Genomic DNA, 18,506 nt, shown 5'->3' on the forward strand with positions numbered 1-18,506 from the left:
ATATTGAAAATTATCCTTCTAACATGTAAAAAGTAGGGTTAGATGATTATCTTATTCTAAAATATCAAAGACGAAAGCTTATGGAGCTTTAATATGATTGACTTATATCTCTGGTTTATAGTGGCGTTCAAATTTTATTTAAAACGTCTTAATAAGTTAAATTTACGCATCGTAATGATTTTTTACTACTGAATTCAAGTATTATTTTTTCTTCTAAATCCATATATTTTAAATACATTTCATAATTATTGATTAGTTTATTGTCTAATAATTTGGACTATTTGGGAGACATTTTTTTGCATATGGTGAGAAACTTCTTTTATCTAGACCTACCAATCAAAGTACCGCATAATCGAAGTAAAAACGGCGTCACAGTTGGCTTAGAAATGAGGATTGCTGTAATTTTATACAAGGTGCTTTTCGCGACATATGCTATTGGGTATACAGTTCAGACCACCACACCGTAGTAGTAACATAGGCAGAACCGGACGAATTAGCGTATACCCGTCCGCCGGATAAAAAGCAGGCGAAAAAATGCGATAAAATAAAAATAAAGGGAACATAGGTAGATATGTGATAAGAATGTGTCAGAATTTGTATTTATTCGTGTTTTAATAGCCAAAACGAATACGTTTCTCGCGACAGCTCTCGTGTAAAATTTATTTTTTAAGTAAAATAATGGATGTTTACGAAGTTCGTGAGAAAATTCAAATTGTAAAATGGTATTTCCAAAATAGGTCTTATCGGGATATACCAACAATTTTTCCACAAACTTTTGTAAACAGGCCAATTCCATCTTTACCTACTATCTCAAGAGTTATTAATAATTTTGAAACACATGGGTGCGTGTACCCACAAAAACACAAAAAGCCTGATGTGTTGATTAATGAAGAACAGGAGTTAAAGCAAGTGTTCATTTGTGCTACCGCGGATCAAAATCTCACGTTTTCAAGTACTCAAATTGCTGAGGTAACAGATTCTTCACCTAGCACGGTTAAAAAGTCCTTAAAAAGAATGGATACCGATCGTATAAAGTATTTTTATTTTAAATGTTACCTTAAGAAGGTAAACTGAAGGTAAACACTTAACATGAAAATAATAAATACTCGGCACTCCTCGCGTCGTATTCCTAGTCTATCACGACCGACCCGTCCAAGCACAACTGCAACTGCCTAACCAGCCGACTAGCCGACAGTGAATCTCGAGTACGAACGCAATCGGGTAAACGTAAATTCGTCCGGTAACTTGCTATGTTACTAATAGCCTGGTCTTCTCTGTATGTATGGCAGGTTATGTAAAAGTATGTGGACTCTTTGCTACTCAAAAAATTCAACTTTCATGTTTTTTTTTAATTTTCTCTAAACAGTATGGAAATTTGGAGAAGTATAGTCGGGATTTACCATTTTAGAACAAGCAAAAACTTTTACGAAGAATGCATTTTTCTCAAAATGTCAATAATAAAAGTTTTTCCTCTTGTAAAGACAATCTCAGAATATACTGTAGATAAGCGAGGTTAATAAAAACATGGTAAACCTAAAAATTTCTGTTATTAAACAATATAAAACAAAAATATTTTATTAAATTAACACTCATTGTTTCTGTGACATGACTTGAACGAAACAATAAATAATCTTCAACCTATTTCTTCTGTGGTAAGTGCTGCTTATTTAAATAAGAAACTACAAAAAAGAGAGAAATATTAACAAATTTAATTTTCAAATTGAACTAACAAAATTACCTGTAAGGATATCCTTGGGTTTTTGTCCTAAAAATGGATAAAAGCAGTGAGAAAAACACTGAAATCAAGATTAGACCTAGAATAGCAAGGAATTTGCGTTTCCTGGGGTCACCTTTACCCTTGGCAGCTTCAGTCATTAGGATCATACCTAACACCACAGCTCCATCTATTCAAAAATAAGGAAACTACATAACGACAAAAAAAGATACTTGATATCAATAAACTCTGAGTGATCACTAAATCTAGCCATCTATCAGTGAACTCCTAGAATTAACTCACGCTGAATAACTAGTTAATACCGTATGATTGGTATGATCGAAAAAAAAACGGCGTCGGCGATGGCTATGAAATGAAGATCGCTATCATTTTATATGTATAGAAATTTTAAAACATTTTCCGATGCACGTCATCAACTTTGAGTGACAGCGCTGCCAGATTGTAATGGATTTATGAGATGAATCTTAATTTAAAAGTGACAAACAATATATTTAGTATATAATTTGTATATATTTTTTTAAGGCAGCAGCTACTCGCTACATATTGAATTAAGTAGAAATAACTTGAAAGTGGTATAATGTGCACCAATCAAACTTACTTGTCACTCAAAGTTGATGACGTGCATCGGAAAATGTTTTAAAATTTCTATAAATTTATATGGGAAATGTCATTGATCGTTAACTGGACGCCGTTTTTTTTTCGATCATACGGTATATAAACAAGGGTAACATGTACTATGTTATACCGGGTGTTGTATCATCGTTGGAAACAAGAAATCCCACGCAAATTTTTAACTGCCAAAATATACAGGGTGGTCCGAACTGTATTCCGGAAACTTCGGCAGTATATTCTGCACATAAAGATAAGTAAAAAAGATTGTATAAATGTATGTCCTAAAATGCTTAGTTTCGGAGATGGTGTAGAAGTTTAATTTTTATTTCGATTTTTTCCAAATAATTTTTGAAGTAACGTTAATATTTGGATGAAAATTGGTGTCTGTAAGTTTTTTGAAATGAGAAATTTGATTTTGATGTTAATATGACTCCTACTACTAGTAAAGGGCGCCACCTACATATTTTTTAACTGGTTTGAAGAGTAATAACCTTTCGTCCGTACCTGTATAAAAATACCGAGTAAAAAAATATACATTTACGACGTTTTTTACGTGAAAAAGGTCTCTTGGTAAAAACCACTACGAGTAATGGTTTTCGAGATATTTGGAACAGAAATTATCAGTACCTGTCATCATTGACATAAATTAAACATGTTGACTAAATAGTTATTAGACTGAAATCATAAATTTGAAATGTTTTTGTGCCAAATGTTCAACAGAAACTGTTTTATCATCATTTTTTGCAGAAAAATTTGTGATTAATTTTAGAAAATAAAAATTTCACAAGTTTATTATTTCAGTGAAATAACTATCTACTCAACGTGTTTATTTTTCGTAAATAATGACATGTATTTACTATTCCCATTCTAAATATCTTAAGAACGGTTGCTCTTAGCAATTTTTATAAAGAGATATTTATTATGTAAAAAATCATAGAAATGTATATTTTTTTACTCGGTAGTTTTATACAGGTACGGACAAATAGCTATTGCGCTTCAAAACAGTTAAAACACATGAAGACTTGAAGTAAATAATGCTCTTAGTGCCCAAATCAATATTTTGAGTTAAACAAAATTTTTTGTTATATAACCAATGTATAAGAACGGACGGTGTCTCTGTTTGGATTTTTTTTTAATACAGTTTAATAGCCGTGGCACTTAGCCATTTATACTTGTTGTTGGTTATGGAACTTAAAACATTTTACAAATAAAACATGACAAATCGATTTTTTGGCACTTAGAACATTATTTACTTTAACGGCCGTATTCATAGTCGATCGCCAGCCTCCCGCTGGCGGGCATATACATATTACTTTTTACAAATATACTCAGGGTTCCCTATTTAACCCCGTGTGCAATTTCTGTGCCGTAAGAAAAAGACAACATAACCCAGCTCCATATTAAAACTGCATAAGTCTATTTCACCCGGATATGGATTGAACTGCGATTGCGCCAAACTCCGATTGAATGTTGTTTTAGTTCTGTTTGGATAACTTTTTATTTGTGCGCGTAAAAGAGTGATTTTGTTTAGTTTATTGTTTCCAACTATTTTTTGATATTTTTCCAACTCCATGATAATGTGTTATAAATAATAAAAATATAAATAAAATTGAAGGTTAGGGGAAATGTCAGTCAACCACTTCCCTTTAAAAACATCGACCAATGAAAACTTCTTCAGGTGAGGCATGCTCAGTCAAATGAATATCCGGGTGAAATAGAATTATGCAGAATTCCATATTGTTCTTTCACTGTTTGGGCTTCACTTTTTGGAGATTAGGCTGAGTATATTTGTAAAAAGTAATACGTATATGCTGGCGGGAGCTTTCCCGAAATTCTTCGTTCTTATTTCAGAGTCGAGCGCTCTCCAAGTAACGCGTGCGCCAATCCGTCATATAGAGTAACCGCTCTCTCGCCGGCGGGCGGTTGGATAAGCATTTTTTTTCTGTTTCATAGTCGATCTCCAGGCGAAGAACACTTGCGCAGTTTAAACCCCATCCGGTGATTTTCGGCCGGCGACTGGAGCATGTCCTTACCATCTCCAGGCGGTCCGCCAGTTTAGCCTGGTTTATTTCTCTAGTTGAAAGAAGCACCAAGCAAACTGAATTAATTATGGATATTTATAATATTGTGACGATTAACGAGAACGATGAGATTCGTATTTTTGTGTGAGGCCATTATTCATTACATTTGAGGCATATGAATTCCGTCCGTCTATTTGACCATTTAAAAGTTTTATCGTTTTGTTTTTGTTATGTTTATGATTTTTTATTTTTCCTATTGTTTTTACGTGTATTACATTAATTCTCTTTGTAATTTACACAAAATGGAAAAAATATACCAAATTCACCAAACATCAGTCATCTACACAAAACAAAAATAGAGCCAATTTAAAAATATAAATTACTTCTACTCTGGTCATATTTTCCCTTAAAATAATTTTAAAATCCTTAACACAGCACCTTAGGTTAAGGTTAAGGTCTATAAAAATTTATAAACGTAATAAAAACGAATCCATAAAACTTTCAAATAAAACCGAACAGACCTATGGAATTCCCCATTATGTAAATTATTAACTTAATATCCTTTTTATTACGACCCAAAAATATACCTAGCCAAAAAAATATGTATATAAAAAATTGTAAATCTTTTTACTATAAGTGAAGGATTACGAAGATATTATTCATTACTTTAAAACGAATTATAACAAAATAATGAACACATCAATAAAATATTTAAATTACCCAATATCAATAAAATATTTAAATTATTAATATTTAAATATTTAGAGAATGTTAAAGTTCGTATAACCGATTTTGTGTAGAAAAAGGAAGAAAATATGTTCCCTGTTGTTAAAACCCTCCACCCGAAGTGAAATTTTGTTGGCGACGCGCCGTCATTTTCGCCAGCCAGCGGTGCGCTGGCGGCCGACTATGAAAGAGCTTTTTTTCTCTTCCGATATCGAAGCGCTCGCCGGAGAAATCTTCGGCGAGCGCTTCTTTTCGGCGGGCGGCTGGCGCTCGACTATGAATACGGCCGTTAGTCTTCACATGTAGGTGGCGCCCTCTAGTAGTAGGAGTCATATTGACATCAAAATCAAATTTATCATGCCAAAAAACTCCCAGACACCAATTTTCATCCAAATATTGACGTTACTTCAGAAATTATTTAGAAAAAACCGAAATAAAAATGAAACTTCTACACCCTGTATCTCTGAAACTAAGCATTTTTGGACATACATTTATACGTATTTTTTACTTATTTTTATCTGCAGAATATACTGCTGAAGTTTCCGAAATACAGTTCGGACCACCCTGTATATATTTTAAAGGTTTGCTTATGCTGAATACACAAGCCAAATTTGAACAATTTTGGACAAGCCGATTTTAAGTAATTTAAGAACTGCATCTATTTTATTTTTTTTTAAATTTGGGGAATTTTGAACTTGCGCAAAACGTCAGTACTTCCCTAACAAAAGAACTTATGTGAAATATGAATGTTCAATATTAAAAAAAGGATACTCAATGCCATGATGATATAAGTTTCGAACACAAATTGCCCTTGCGAACTTCCGTGAATGTAGGCAACCTGGCCCTGTTGATTCTTGTGAACGAACGGCGGTCCTCTGATGTGATTCCACATCTGCCCCGACGTCATGGCGAAACAGAAGAACAGAGCCCACACGCCCCACATCGTTTTGTTGTACAGGAATTCCAGGTTGTTTCTTCGCAGATACAAAAAGCCGCCAACAAAGGAGAACAATATAATTATGGCGAGGGTGCCTGAGTAGTTCGGTGGACGGAATACACGAATCTACGGATAAAAAACAGCATCACAGTAGCCTTTGAAACAACGATGACCAATTATAATTTTTGTCAGATCCTAGACGTCATTCATTAAAAATTTAGTGATTGAAAAATTGAATTTTTTTTGAAAAATATTAATATTTCAAAAAGGAATATTTAATAGAGAAAAACGTTTTTATAAATGACATTCAGGGCTGACTAAAAGAAAATTATTATCGATTAAGGTACACAGGCGAATTTTCTCGAAAACGTAGCCAAAACCCCTAAAATGAATTATAATAACATAGTATAGAATACTGGGTGTTTTTCATAAATGGCTCGGACTATGTGACTACAACCATAGTAGAAGGAAAAGAGTAGTTGCACTCTCCCAAATATTTTCTGCCAGTTTTTACAATCTGTCAAATATTGGCAGATTGCAGAGCGTTTCAGTTGAGTTCCGTCCGTCGATCTGCGAGGTTCGAGCGTTGCGTCCCAGCACAGAAACAGATTGACAAAAAATGAGTGCCTTACTGTGTGCTGCTATTGGTTGTAGTAATAATTCAAAAAATTGTGCTTTGAGTTTTTTTTGAGAGTCATTTGTGATCATGTTTGTGTTCAGGTTAATTTTCTCATGAATAATTCGCTTTAAACTCAGCCTCCCACAATAGATGGCGTAACATGGAACATTTTTTAAGTAAGGCAGTTTACCTTCTTTTTCTTGATATATTCTTTGCAAACCAACTTTCGTATTTCAGGTTTTGGCAACAAATTTTAAAAAAAATTCGCCTGTGTGAAGTTTTTCAAAGTCTACTGTCATTTTTTATGGAGGAAAACTGAGTAAATTTTATACCGGAATGTCTGTCCTGTCATTAATCCATCTCGCTATAGCTTCAGCTGCAAAGCCAATCCTTTGAATGTCCATAGTATCGGCAGCTTTCGGTTTGCCTTTAGGAGGAAAATGGATAAATACTGGAGCAGTATTCAGTCTTAACTGTAAATGAAAATAAATATTTATTCATTATCTATTTTTATATGTAAAAAAGTATTAATAAACGCACCATCTGGTATACTTCAGAGCCTTCATCAAAGTCAACCATACCAAAGAAAAGCTTATTGGAATAACTTTGCGAATATCTGAATGAATTTGCCACAATTGTATATTCATCGCTGGCTTGCCTGGAAAATATTTAATTAAAAATACGGTAACTTTTACTTACTAATTATAGAAATAGTGAATTCTTACCGACAAATTTGACACTGTCTTTGGGGTGCCAAAGCGGTAAACATAACGATGACAGAATAGTTTCTGGGGTTCGCTTTAACAAATTCTCTAAACTTATTAGTGTTGAATCTTAAAACAGATTTTTTGCTGGCTAAATCAGTAAGCTGTTGGACCCTTTCTGTTAAAGACGACTAGAAAAACGAGGCATACTTTTAGTAAATTGGGAGTATACATTTAACAAACTTACCGGTTTTCTGGCTTGACTGTCCGTGTAAATTATAACAGAAAGAATTACTAATATAGTAAAAAGTAGTCTCCTCATTTTTAGGCTTATGGTAACGTAACACGTTTAGAGCAAATCACATAAATCGAATTATTTGTAGAAGAGATATTTATCTGAAAAAAACCTGAGTACTGTCAACGTGTCTTATGTGCTTGTCAGATATTATTCCTGTATATTTGGTTGCCTATCTGTGAGAGGCATACGGAAATGATACGGAAAAAGGATTTGGTATCGGATCGTTTATAAAAACTATTTTTATTTAAATAACTATGAAAATATATTAGATATATGCCAGGGTGTATCCTAATTACAAAAAATAGACGTTATTATAAGAAATACAAAAACATGTACAAATTTATTTATGAACTCTCCAAAAACACAATTTCGAGTCATCTCCGATACATACAATAGGATAATGATAATGCCATTCTAGATTCGAAGGTAGAGAGACGTTTGCAGTAAGCCTAACCGTTTGGGTCAAAGTGTGTATAACTTTTATGGTACCATCCAGGCTATTGACAGCGGCTAGTAACTCGCCTTGTGGAGAGAATTTTATGTGGCCACCGTTTTCAGAAAAAAGAATAGTACTCTGTTGAGGCAAACTAGAAAAAAAATTAAATTAATCTATATACTTATTAAATCTATATGTAGGTAACTTACCATGGTTTAGTTAAATCCCATAATAATAGCTCTCCCAGTTGCAATGATGCTAGAAGTTGGCTATCTGAAGGTGCCCAATGAGCTGAAGATAAAGATTTTGCAAAATCTAAAGATAATATTGGTGTTTCTGTTTCAACATTATAAAATTTAATTACTCCTAAAAGTATATAAAAGAAAATTATATTCTGTCAGTTTTTTATTACTATACTAAACCTATTTTTTCTGCTATAAGTAATTTTCCTAAGTCAGATCTATGCCAAGACACTACCATTGCTGGAGAAGATAGCAAGAATGTAGTTTTTAAACTAAACTCGTTATTATTCCAGATCTTCACAGAATTGTCATCGCTAGCCGAAGCCAAATATGTGTTTTCAGAGTCAAACGCAACATTATTTATATAGCTAGTATGACCACTTAGTACCTATAATTTTATTACAATTATTTTAAATATTAATTGTTACACTATCTTACTCTACAAGTGTTATTTTCCTGCATATCACTTTCGTAAACTCTTATTTTGTAATCCGCTGCTCCTGTTGCAAAAACTATCTGGTTTGGTAAAACTACGAATGATGTATTCGGCGAAAGACTCAGTGCTGTACATCTGCTTGGGTGGGCACATTCGTATAGTTTTTTCACAATTACATTTTCCTAAAAAATTTAAAAAAATATTAAATATCCTTTTCCAACATTTTCTACATTAAATTTACCTTAAAAGATAACGAAATTAGCACTAATTTATTTTCAAAAGCAAGAATCATAATATCTTTGGTCCATTCGTACGGAGAACATAATATTTGATAAATTTGACCATATTCTGAAAAGTCTTTAATTAAAATCGGATCGGAGGTATTTTTTCTGTGCGACTGAAAATAATCAGTTTGAATTATATCTTGTTTCATTTTTATTTATAAAGAATTAAAAACGTTTAAATAGTTTAATTACCGCCACAAATTTTTAGGTTAACTGATTTATGTCAGTTCGTGTTTAAATTTTCTGTTCTGTGGCATAAATTATAGGCGATTTATAACGTCGAATTGTAAAAATGCAAACCAGAGAAATGCAAACCTTGACATTTCCAATTTTAGGATATTTTTTTTCATATGTCAAAAACAGCTGAGTGCCAAGTCCGATTAAAAAGTTGTAAAGATAGTTTTGTCAAATTTGTTTTTGTTTAGTACTAGAAAAGTAAATTTGCGAAAAGAGAATTATCGATAAGAATTGTATATTTTAAGTAGATAGTAATGAATCATACAGGTCCTCGTTTAATATAGTGCGATCTATAAAAAGTATGAGACACGGCGTGGAATTAACCTTCAAAAACAATGTAAATCTTTATGACTTTTCCAAAACGGGATTTTTACAGCTAAGTGATACAATAAAAACCGAGTTTTCTTAATACTATGTGGGAAGATCAATCCATGGGATCTCAAACATTGGAAATATTCAGACAAGGTGTCTGGGCTTCAATCACAGGAGGCTGGTTTTTTGACCCTAGTCAAAATGTGTTTTGCAACACATTTCATCTCTATGTATGGCTGTTCTTATTGGGTCTTCCTTTTAGTTTTTACGTGGTATGTCTACTAAAGGTTTATTGTATGCTTTTTATAAGAATTTAAAATTTAAATTGTGCTAATGTCAAACAGTAGGTTCTGTTTGTGTTGAAGCATTTTACGTACCTGTTTAATAAAAATTATAATGTTTTTACTATTTTAGTATTTTCCACCTAATAAATATATATGGTACATCTACTGTGGATTAGTAGCAATAGTGCTAGGAGCTATCAAATTAGGAAACTATTTTTTACATTATGTTTATGATACAAGGGAATGTATTCATGAAGTGATAGATAACAAAGAAAGGTAACATTGCTTTAATTCACTTTCAGACAACATTTTTAACAAAAGTTTTATCATCAAGTGTGCTGTGGTCTGCGGTTGATGATAAAACAATAGTTGAAAAAAAAAATTAACTGTCAAAGTCAAAGGCAGCTTGATCATAAAACTTTTTAATTATTTTGGCATACAAATTTTGTTCTTATTAATTCAACATATTTATATGCAATGAAAAAGATTATTGAACCTATGTTTAAAATGAAATTAGACCTTAACTTGATATTGATGTATATTTCTACATTTAGATATTTTTTGTATTATCTGTAATGAAAAACAAAGTGTTAGTATTGTTTTTTTTTGCGCAGCTTAGTGCTTTTTTAAATTTATTCCGTGTTTAATCTATTTACTGATACTTGTAGAGAGGATGAGGGAATCGAACTTCAGGATATGTCAAATAAAGGCCCAAGAGTACTCCGTGTTGGAAAGCTTTCTATATTAACAAGGTATGTTTTAAGTTAGCAATAATGGGTACAAATATTACACATTAAATATATTTAGTGATAAGCAAATGTAAGACCAAGATCAAGACTCTCTATTGGTCTTGGTCTCGGTCTTTAGTTATAAGTAGTCTTGGTCTTGTAGGGTTCAGTCTCGGTCTTGGTCTTTTACTTTTATTTTTAGTCACTCATTTTCACATTAGATTTCTTTTTAGTCTATCCAACATTTTTTATTACCTGGTATCGTTGTTAAAAATGTCATAACACAAAAATAAAATTAACCTAAAATATTCTTTAAATCATTTCAGAGACGATGATGAAATTGATATTCAAGAATTATCAAAAAATGGAACTAAATTAATTCATTTGGGTGATATTGAAATTGTTGCTGGGTATGTATGCTTTTAATAAAGTCATTTGTGTGATTAAATTACTTAAGAATATAATTGTAAAAAGGTTAATAATTTATACCAAGGTTGTCCAGTGGTGTGCACAGTCACAGTTAGTAAAACAGGGTAGGTCAAAATTGACAAATTAATAAATTAAAAATATACCATAAGTAATCCATATAATTATTTTTTACTCTAAATTGGGTGAACATCACGAGATTTGGCATCACTGCGCAAGACAGCGGCCGACACGGACGAAATTAAATCACGCGTTACTTCCTTATTCTATCTCTTTCTTACACATTGGCCTTTCAGTCATTCAGGTCTGCAGAGTATATGGAAGATTATATGATTACTGGCGCTATAACCTTATCTATGGCTATAACGCAGTAGTCGAAAATAAATAAAATATATCTTTTCTCCAAAAAAGTCTTTTGGGATTAAATATGTATAAACCTCTAGAATAAAAATAACATAAAAATGTTTATTGTGAACATTTGTTTGGTTAATCATCAATTTTAAATGTGATAATATAAAAAAAATTGTCTGGGGGTATGCTACACCTTTTTGCCTACATTATATGCAGGCCACTGGTTATCTGTTGACTCCTTTGAATAAGAAGACTAAGGAAGGAGCATAATGCTATCCATGTATTCATGCATGGTGGGCGGAAAAGCCACCGTAAAAGCTCTCTAGGGTGACAGTTCTGTTTGACGATTCATTTGACACATTTGAATTTGATTTGAAATTTTGTGGATTTGTCAGTCTTTACGGAGCTTATTTTATGTTATTTATTATTTATTCTACTACTGATAGTTGTATAAAGGTAGTAAATCTAGATGGAAATTGTGGCAGAACTTAAATTAACAGTGACACTATCGCGATTTATCGAAAAAGACTCTAAAATAGTTGGTTGTGTAGCGTGCGGTAGATCTCGGCAAAAATTGAGTGAAATAATGGAACAACTTTTCGCTAGTAAGTGACTATATAATATACATACGTGTAGTAAACCGATCATTTATGAAATTCACTTAAATTAACTAAATTATATATTTTTCTTGCAGTTTAGCTTTGATTTGTCAAAGATTAGATGTCAAAGAATTTAGATACGTTAATTTGACTTACCTGCTTCAGTAGCGTATCGGAAGTTTGTGTTAATAAATACTTATTATAACTTATCTATTTTTATTAGAATTATATATTTTTATAACAATTTTAATAACTACCAACATTTATTCACAACGTAAAATAAAACAATAAATTATTGAGTCTACCCCACGTCTACCCTACATCATAGTTTTACATTTTTTAAATAAAATTAGAACGACACTGATAAACCGGAATGTAAGTCGGCCATATTTGAGGCCCATCGCGGTGTACCTAAGATTTTTGATATGCTCCTTCCTTAGTCTTCTTATTCAAAGGTTGTCTCATTGTCATTTATTCATTCAACTGTCACTATAAAAATGTATAGTTCATATCAAATAAACTTTTAATCACGTGATTAAGCTTGACCGGCACAGCGTTGCCCACTTTTAATTTTTTTCTTTTAATCAAAAAAATACATTAATTATAAATATATAAACAATTATTATTTACATCAACAAAACTCACCTTCTTAACAGCACTTAAAGGACGTAAAGGGCCATCACTACCGCTTTCCCGTTCAAAATATTCTAATAAAGTTGCGATGAGTTTTTTACGGCTATTAAGCCATCTTGTTCACTTCACGTTAAAAGAGGTTTTAAAATGAACAGTGTTCCACTGCAAGGTCTGCTAGTAAACATTTTTAAGCTTAAAGTATCAGAACACTATTTATTTAAACCAAAAACTCGTAACACAGTAGGGCTACCACCTGTTTCCCCAGCGGGAAATTTAAATTTCAGTTAATCAGCTTGGCGCCGAATATGTCCATGGTTGGCATCAATGAATTTAAAAATTGCGCCCTCGATTACATAACTAAAAGTTTAATTGGTATCAAATCATGATACAATTAACAGAAGATAATATATTGCGCATGTAGTGGGTGGAGCTTAGCAGCTGAAACGCGTCATCTGGGTAGGGATCCATTATTCCGTCTATTCCCGATTTGTGGTTCGACGTCTGTCACAGCCGTTAATTCGAAAATTACTATCCAGGGGCGCTATTCTGTACTATCGTCGGTATCGGCAAGTTACCGACAGCTATCGGTACATACGGCCAATGAGCGTCGTGTTGATTGTTGTTGTCATTGTTACCGATCGGCCCTATGACAGATATCGCAAATTTGTACCGACGACTCTCGGTATCTCTACCGTGCGGTTGACAGGGGCACGGTAAAGATACCGATTTTCGTCGGTACAAATTTGCGATATCTGCCATAGGACTGATCGATAACTATGGTAACAACAATTAACACATTGTTACTATATACAAATACGTATCGAGAGCTGTCGTAACTTACCGATACCGACGATTTTACAGAATAGCGCCCCAGGGGCGCTATTCTGGACACGGCATCGACAATCGTCGCGTCGGTATCGGTAAGTTACGACGGCTCTCAATACGGATTTGTATATAGTAAAAATGTGTTAATTGTTGTTGTCATAATTACCGATCGGTCCTATGGCAAATATCGCAAATTTGTACCGACGAGGATCGGTATCTCTACCGTGCCTTTGTTAACCTCACGGTGGAGATACCGAGAGTCGTCGGTACAAATTTGCTATATGTCCTATTAATGACAGCTAAAACTATGGCAACAACAATCAACGCGACGCCCATTGGCCGTACGTACCGATAGCTGTCGGTAACTTACCGATACCGACTATTGTACATAATAGCGCCCCAGGTGACGTCATGTGCATGGCGAACCGATTTTGGACCGCTAAGGATCCTATCTTTTGTTTATTGTATCCTGGTATCAAATATACAGGGTGGTCCGAACTGTACTCCGGAAACTTCGGCAGCATATTCTGCAGATCAAAATAAGTAAAAAAGTTCCTATAAATGTATGTCCTAAATTACTTAGTTTCCGAGATACAGGGTGTAGAAGTTTCATTTTTATTTCGATTTTTTCCAAATTATTTCTGATGTAACGTCAATATCTGGATGAAAATTGGTGTCTGGGAGTTTTTTGACATGAGAAATTTTATTTTGATATCAATATGACTCTTACTTGCATCTGGCGCCACCTACATTTGTCTTAATTGTTTTGAAGAGTAATAACTTTTCGTCCGTACTACTGAGTGAAAAAATATACATTTCCGCGATTTTTTACGTAAAAAATGTCTCTTCGTAAAAATCGCTACGAGCAACCCTTTTCAAGATACTTAGAATGGAAATAGTCAATACATGAGTTAATCACCGCGACCTTAAAGATCTATTGTGTGTTCCCCTTTCTTGAGTTATAACTCATCATACAGTCTCAGGGCTTTAACAAAAGCCAGTATCTGAGACGGCTCCACAGAGGCCAGCTCTCCATCCTCGCCATCAGCCGTACCAACGTCTCGGCGCACTTAGTGATAAGGTGTTCTGGTGTTTCCCCATTTTCCCCACAGAATCTGCATTCGCCGTTGTTTCTCAAATTCAGCCTATTGAGGTGTTCGTTGAGGAGACAGTGTCCTGTTAGAAACCCCGTGACAATCCGAGGATTGTTTTTACTTAAATCAAGGAAAACCTTTGATTTTTCTCGGTCGTAAGTTCTGAGGAACTTTTTCGAGTGTCTTACAGCGTTGGAGGACACCCATTCCAACTTACGGATGGAGTGTTCCAGATTCTTCAGTTCCGCTTTCAGTTGGTTCCCGTTTGGAAAACAGAACGGTTCTGGTCCAGTTAGTGGAGTGTTCGCTCCTTTCCTAGCTAGATCATTTGCTTTTTCATTGCCTTTCATTTGACTGAAATGATAAATTTAGGATTACAGTTGAGGGTTGGAACCTTTGGTGTTACACAGCAAAATAGAAACACTAAATCACCATAATACACCAAAACACTTTTACTTTTACACTGGAATGTGATTCAGTGTAAAAGTAAAAGTGTTTTGGTGTATTGTGGTGATTTAGTGTTTTTATTTTGAAATTTAGGAACTTTTTATGTTTTTAAATTAATCATAAAATTTCCTTCGAAAAAATAATGATGAAACAGTTTCTGTTGAACTTTTGGCACAAAAACATTTCGAATTTACGATTTCAGTCTAATAACTGTTTAGTGAACATGTTTAATTTATGTCAATCATGACAGGTATTAATAATTTCGATTCCAAATATCTCGAGAACCATTACTCGTGGCGATTTTTACCAAGAGACCATTTTTCACGCAAAAAACGTCGTAAATGTATATTTTTTTACTGATTAGTTTTATACAGGTACGAACGAAAAGTTATTACTTTTCAACACAGATAAAAAAATGTGTAGGTGGCGCCCTCTAGAAGTATGAGTCATATTGACATCAAAATCAAATTTCTCATGTCAAAAAACTCCCAGACACCAATTTTCATTTAAATATTGGCGTTACCACAGAAATTATTTGGAAAAAAACGAAATAAAAATAGAACTTCTACACCCTGTATCTCCGAAACTAAGCATTTTAGGACATACATTTATACGAACTTTTTTACTTATTTTTATCTGCAGAATATGCTGCCGAAGTTTCCGGAATACAGTTCGTACCACCCTGTATACATTTATTCAATGTTTAAATAAATTTGCATGCAATTTAAAATGTTCTCTAATTATTGCTTATTTATTATTAGTCCTGACGAGCCTGTTGAGCTAAAAGAACTTTGGCCAAAAACCGTAGAACAAGCTGGTGGTTTAAATACGTTAATATCCCAAGCAAGAGTGCTTCACAGTATCGAAAGCTTAGAATCTTCAGATTTTCCGGCATTGGACGGCATAGAAGTACCACCCGCGAGTACGATAGGTAATTTAAATAAAAAAAAAACGTCTCTTCCTATGGGGTGATCAACAATGAGTGACAGATTATCTATTTTGCTCGTTTACTTGGCAGTAAATTTAAGTAATTCGAATATTTATCAGCTGTTACCACTAGAGAAAAACAAACCAAAAATTCAATAATATAATTAATTTTTTGACGATATTCAAATTCGTTTGTATTGCCAACTATTTCATCATTGTTGATCGCTGTGAGCTAATATGCTTGGTAAAAAATTAAAAAAAAAACAGGTATAGAATGTTCAGCCATTATTCAACGTCCCGTCATATACCGGGCGCGTCTCAAAAGTGGCTCACCTCTATAACTTTTTTATTTTATCAGATAAAAAAACGAGATTTGGTATGTTAGTATATTATGACGTAAATTGGGATTGATTGACGTATTCAATTGTTTTTAGTCGCTTCCTGTTTCACCGGAAATGACTACAACTTTTGATTTTTAAATAGCACCCTCTGTATTTTTTTTACTTTATTTGATAGAAAATGACACTCCGAATAAAAAAAATCTTATTTTAAATATCAATCTAGAGTGCCATGGCTGTGTTAAAATCACTAATTTTTATTTCAAGGAAAAAATATTGGAAAAATATATTTGATCGTCTAATGTTTTTTGTGTCTTGTCCTGGTCGGTTGAAAGATGCACAAATCGTATTTTTAATCATATCTGAATTTTTTCAAAGGGAACGAGTGTGGCTCATTAGCATATTTGGAAAAAGCATTTTTTTATGAATAATTTGGTATCACACACTTGGTATTTCGAGTCAAATTATCGTTATGAACCGCATGTTACAATTTCAAATACACGAGAAAATGTCAAAGTTGACATATGATATGTCATTCTATTCAGAGTGCCATTTTCTATCGAATAAAGTAAAAAAATACCGAGGGTGCCATTTAAAAATCAAAAGTTGTAGTCATTTCCGGTGAAACAGGAAGTGACTAAAAACAATTGAATACGTCAATCAATCCCAATTTATGTCATATACTAACATATCAAATCTCGTTTTTTTATCTGAAAAAATAAAAAATTATAGGGGTGATATAGGGAGACGCACCCGGTATAGTCGAACTCTCTCAGTAACTTGCCAACCAGATGAAAGAGATTGGTGACGTCATTACGGCATTTCGTAAATTACTGCATATTCTTTTTAGTAATTGCCATTGTCATTTGATTTGAGGCGATAATTCAATTGACGGACATCTGTCAATGTCAAAATTAAAATTTGATTGTTGCTGTAAAACAAAATTCAATTTTTTTTATTGCAAAAATGCAGTTTCCAATAAGGTCTTACATTTTCTAACAAATTAAAATGTATGTGTTAGATTTAAAAGCAGAAGTCCATAGAAAAAATTCCTCTGAAAGCAGTGATGATTCAGAAGGGCATACGGCTCAGGCTTCGATCGATGTTGAAGCGCAGGCACCAAAAACCTCGAAACACCGGAGGAGCGAAAAGAAATCGAAACACCAAAGACCAAAAACAGACGATTTTGTAACAATAAATGTTTTCAATGATGATAAGGACGTCTCTTTGGAAAAACTCTATCCTCAAGGTAATTATAGTAAAATAATAACATAGACTAATTCTTTAATATAGTCTGTGAAACGAATAACTTTAAATTTGACAGTTCCCGCGGGCTGTTCTATTGTTAATTTTATTAGGTTAGCAACTTGCGGCCATGTTGACGCAATGCCGTCTCTAATAGAACACCCAATGACAGCGATAAAATCACAGCCATCTTTATTTCATAGCCATCACTGACGCCTTTTTTTCTATGATATTGTATTATTTGCAAATATAATTTTTCGGTCGTTGATACTTGCAAAATATACATATGAAATTTGTGAATGCAAATAATAATACATCACTATTAGTAGATATTGATTGTTTTTGTTAAATTAGATCGATTTTCAAACCACAAAATTTAAAATATATTTTACATTTTACCCATTATCTTATGTACCGATTCATTATTTGTATATTGTAAAACATTTGCTGCATTTGTATTGCTCATAGTTGTATTTGCCAAAGTATTTATTACCATAAATATGTATACATATCGTATTTATAAACTGTATATTATGTATATTTCATGTAAACTATATCATTTTTAAAATACAAACCAAAAATACGAAGAATAATTATTTTTTCCATGTATTCTACAACATATTTATTAAAATATGTTGTAGAATATTTAGTATATCATTTCTAAAATACAAACCAAAAATACGAAGAATAATTATTTTTTCCATGTATTCTACAACATATTTATTAAAATAACATATATATTTATTAAAATACAACATATTTATTAAAATATGTTGTAGAATACATGGAAAAAATAATTATTCTTCGTATTATAACCAAAAATACGAAGAATAATTATTTTTTCCATGTATTCTACAACATATTTTAATAAATATGTTGTATTTTAATAAATATATATGTTATTTTAATAAATATGTTGTAGAATACATGGAAAAAATAATTATTCTTCGTATTTTTGGTTTGTATTTTAAAAATGATATAGTTTACATGAAATAAAAATATGATAAACA

The 18,506-nt window shown here is 32.8% G+C and overlaps 3 protein-coding genes across 3 annotated transcripts in view; 1 reads left to right on the forward strand and 2 right to left on the reverse strand.

Moving 5' to 3' along the window:
- Positions 1-1,528: 1,528 nt before the first annotated feature.
- LOC115888153 (tumor suppressor candidate 3) lies at positions 1,529-7,804 on the reverse strand. Its single transcript, XM_030907749.1, has 7 exons — positions 7,602-7,804; positions 7,376-7,545; positions 7,191-7,308; positions 6,983-7,123; positions 5,866-6,157; positions 1,739-1,904; positions 1,529-1,679 (listed from the first exon to the last, which is right to left on the reverse strand). Exons 1-7 carry the CDS (start codon positions 7,674-7,676, stop codon positions 1,664-1,666), a joined length of 978 nt encoding a protein of 325 aa, XP_030763609.1. The 5' UTR covers positions 7,677-7,804; the 3' UTR covers positions 1,529-1,663.
- Positions 7,805-7,887: 83 nt separating this feature from the next.
- On the reverse strand, positions 7,888-9,277 carry LOC115888167 (nucleoporin Nup37). The gene is made up of 5 exons (XM_030907773.1): positions 9,008-9,277; positions 8,769-8,948; positions 8,511-8,718; positions 8,298-8,454; positions 7,888-8,239 (listed from the first exon to the last, which is right to left on the reverse strand). Exons 1-5 carry the CDS (start codon positions 9,197-9,199, stop codon positions 7,993-7,995), a joined length of 984 nt encoding a protein of 327 aa, XP_030763633.1. The 5' UTR covers positions 9,200-9,277; the 3' UTR covers positions 7,888-7,992.
- A 153-nt stretch (positions 9,278-9,430) lies between these two features.
- The window catches only part of LOC115888121 (pecanex-like protein 1), a 68,734-nt gene continuing 59,658 nt past the window's right edge, over positions 9,431-18,506 (forward strand). Inside the window, exons 1-6 of the mRNA XM_030907705.1 lie at positions 9,431-9,871; positions 10,014-10,159; positions 10,552-10,635; positions 10,938-11,021; positions 15,748-15,917; positions 17,273-17,500. Coding sequence (XP_030763565.1) covers positions 9,701-9,871; positions 10,014-10,159; positions 10,552-10,635; positions 10,938-11,021; positions 15,748-15,917; positions 17,273-17,500 — 883 coding nt within the window. The 5' untranslated portion in view covers positions 9,431-9,700. The remainder of the gene's footprint in view (positions 9,872-10,013; positions 10,160-10,551; positions 10,636-10,937; positions 11,022-15,747; positions 15,918-17,272; positions 17,501-18,506) is intronic.

This window comes from Sitophilus oryzae, unplaced genomic scaffold, assembly GCF_002938485.1.
Source record: "Sitophilus oryzae breed Bouriz unplaced genomic scaffold, Soryzae_2.0 scaffold_684_pilon_pilon, whole genome shotgun sequence".
Taxonomy (NCBI): domain Eukaryota; kingdom Metazoa; phylum Arthropoda; class Insecta; order Coleoptera; family Curculionidae; genus Sitophilus; species Sitophilus oryzae.

Bases quoted from the DNA above. Each gene is read 5' to 3' on its own strand.
- LOC115888153 (XM_030907749.1), bottom strand. From the start codon at position 7,676: ATGAGGAGACTACTTTTTACTATATTAGTAATTCTTTCTGTTATAATT. The intron at 7,546-7,601 runs GTAAGTTTGTTA...TCGTTTTTCTAG, and splicing joins ACAGTCAAGCCAGAAAACCG to TCGTCTTTAACAGAAAGGGT. The intron at 6,158-6,982 runs GTATAAAATTTA...TTTTATCCGTAG, and splicing joins ATGACAGGACAGACATTCCG to ATTCGTGTATTCCGTCCACC.
- LOC115888167 (XM_030907773.1), bottom strand. From the start codon at position 9,199: ATGAAACAAGATATAATTCAAACTGATTATTTTCAGTCGCACAGAAAA. The intron at 8,719-8,768 runs GTAAGATAGTGT...ATAAAATTATAG, and splicing joins AGGAAAATAACACTTGTAGA to GTACTAAGTGGTCATACTAG. The intron at 8,455-8,510 runs GTTTAGTATAGT...ATATACTTTTAG, and splicing joins ACTTATAGCAGAAAAAATAG to GAGTAATTAAATTTTATAAT.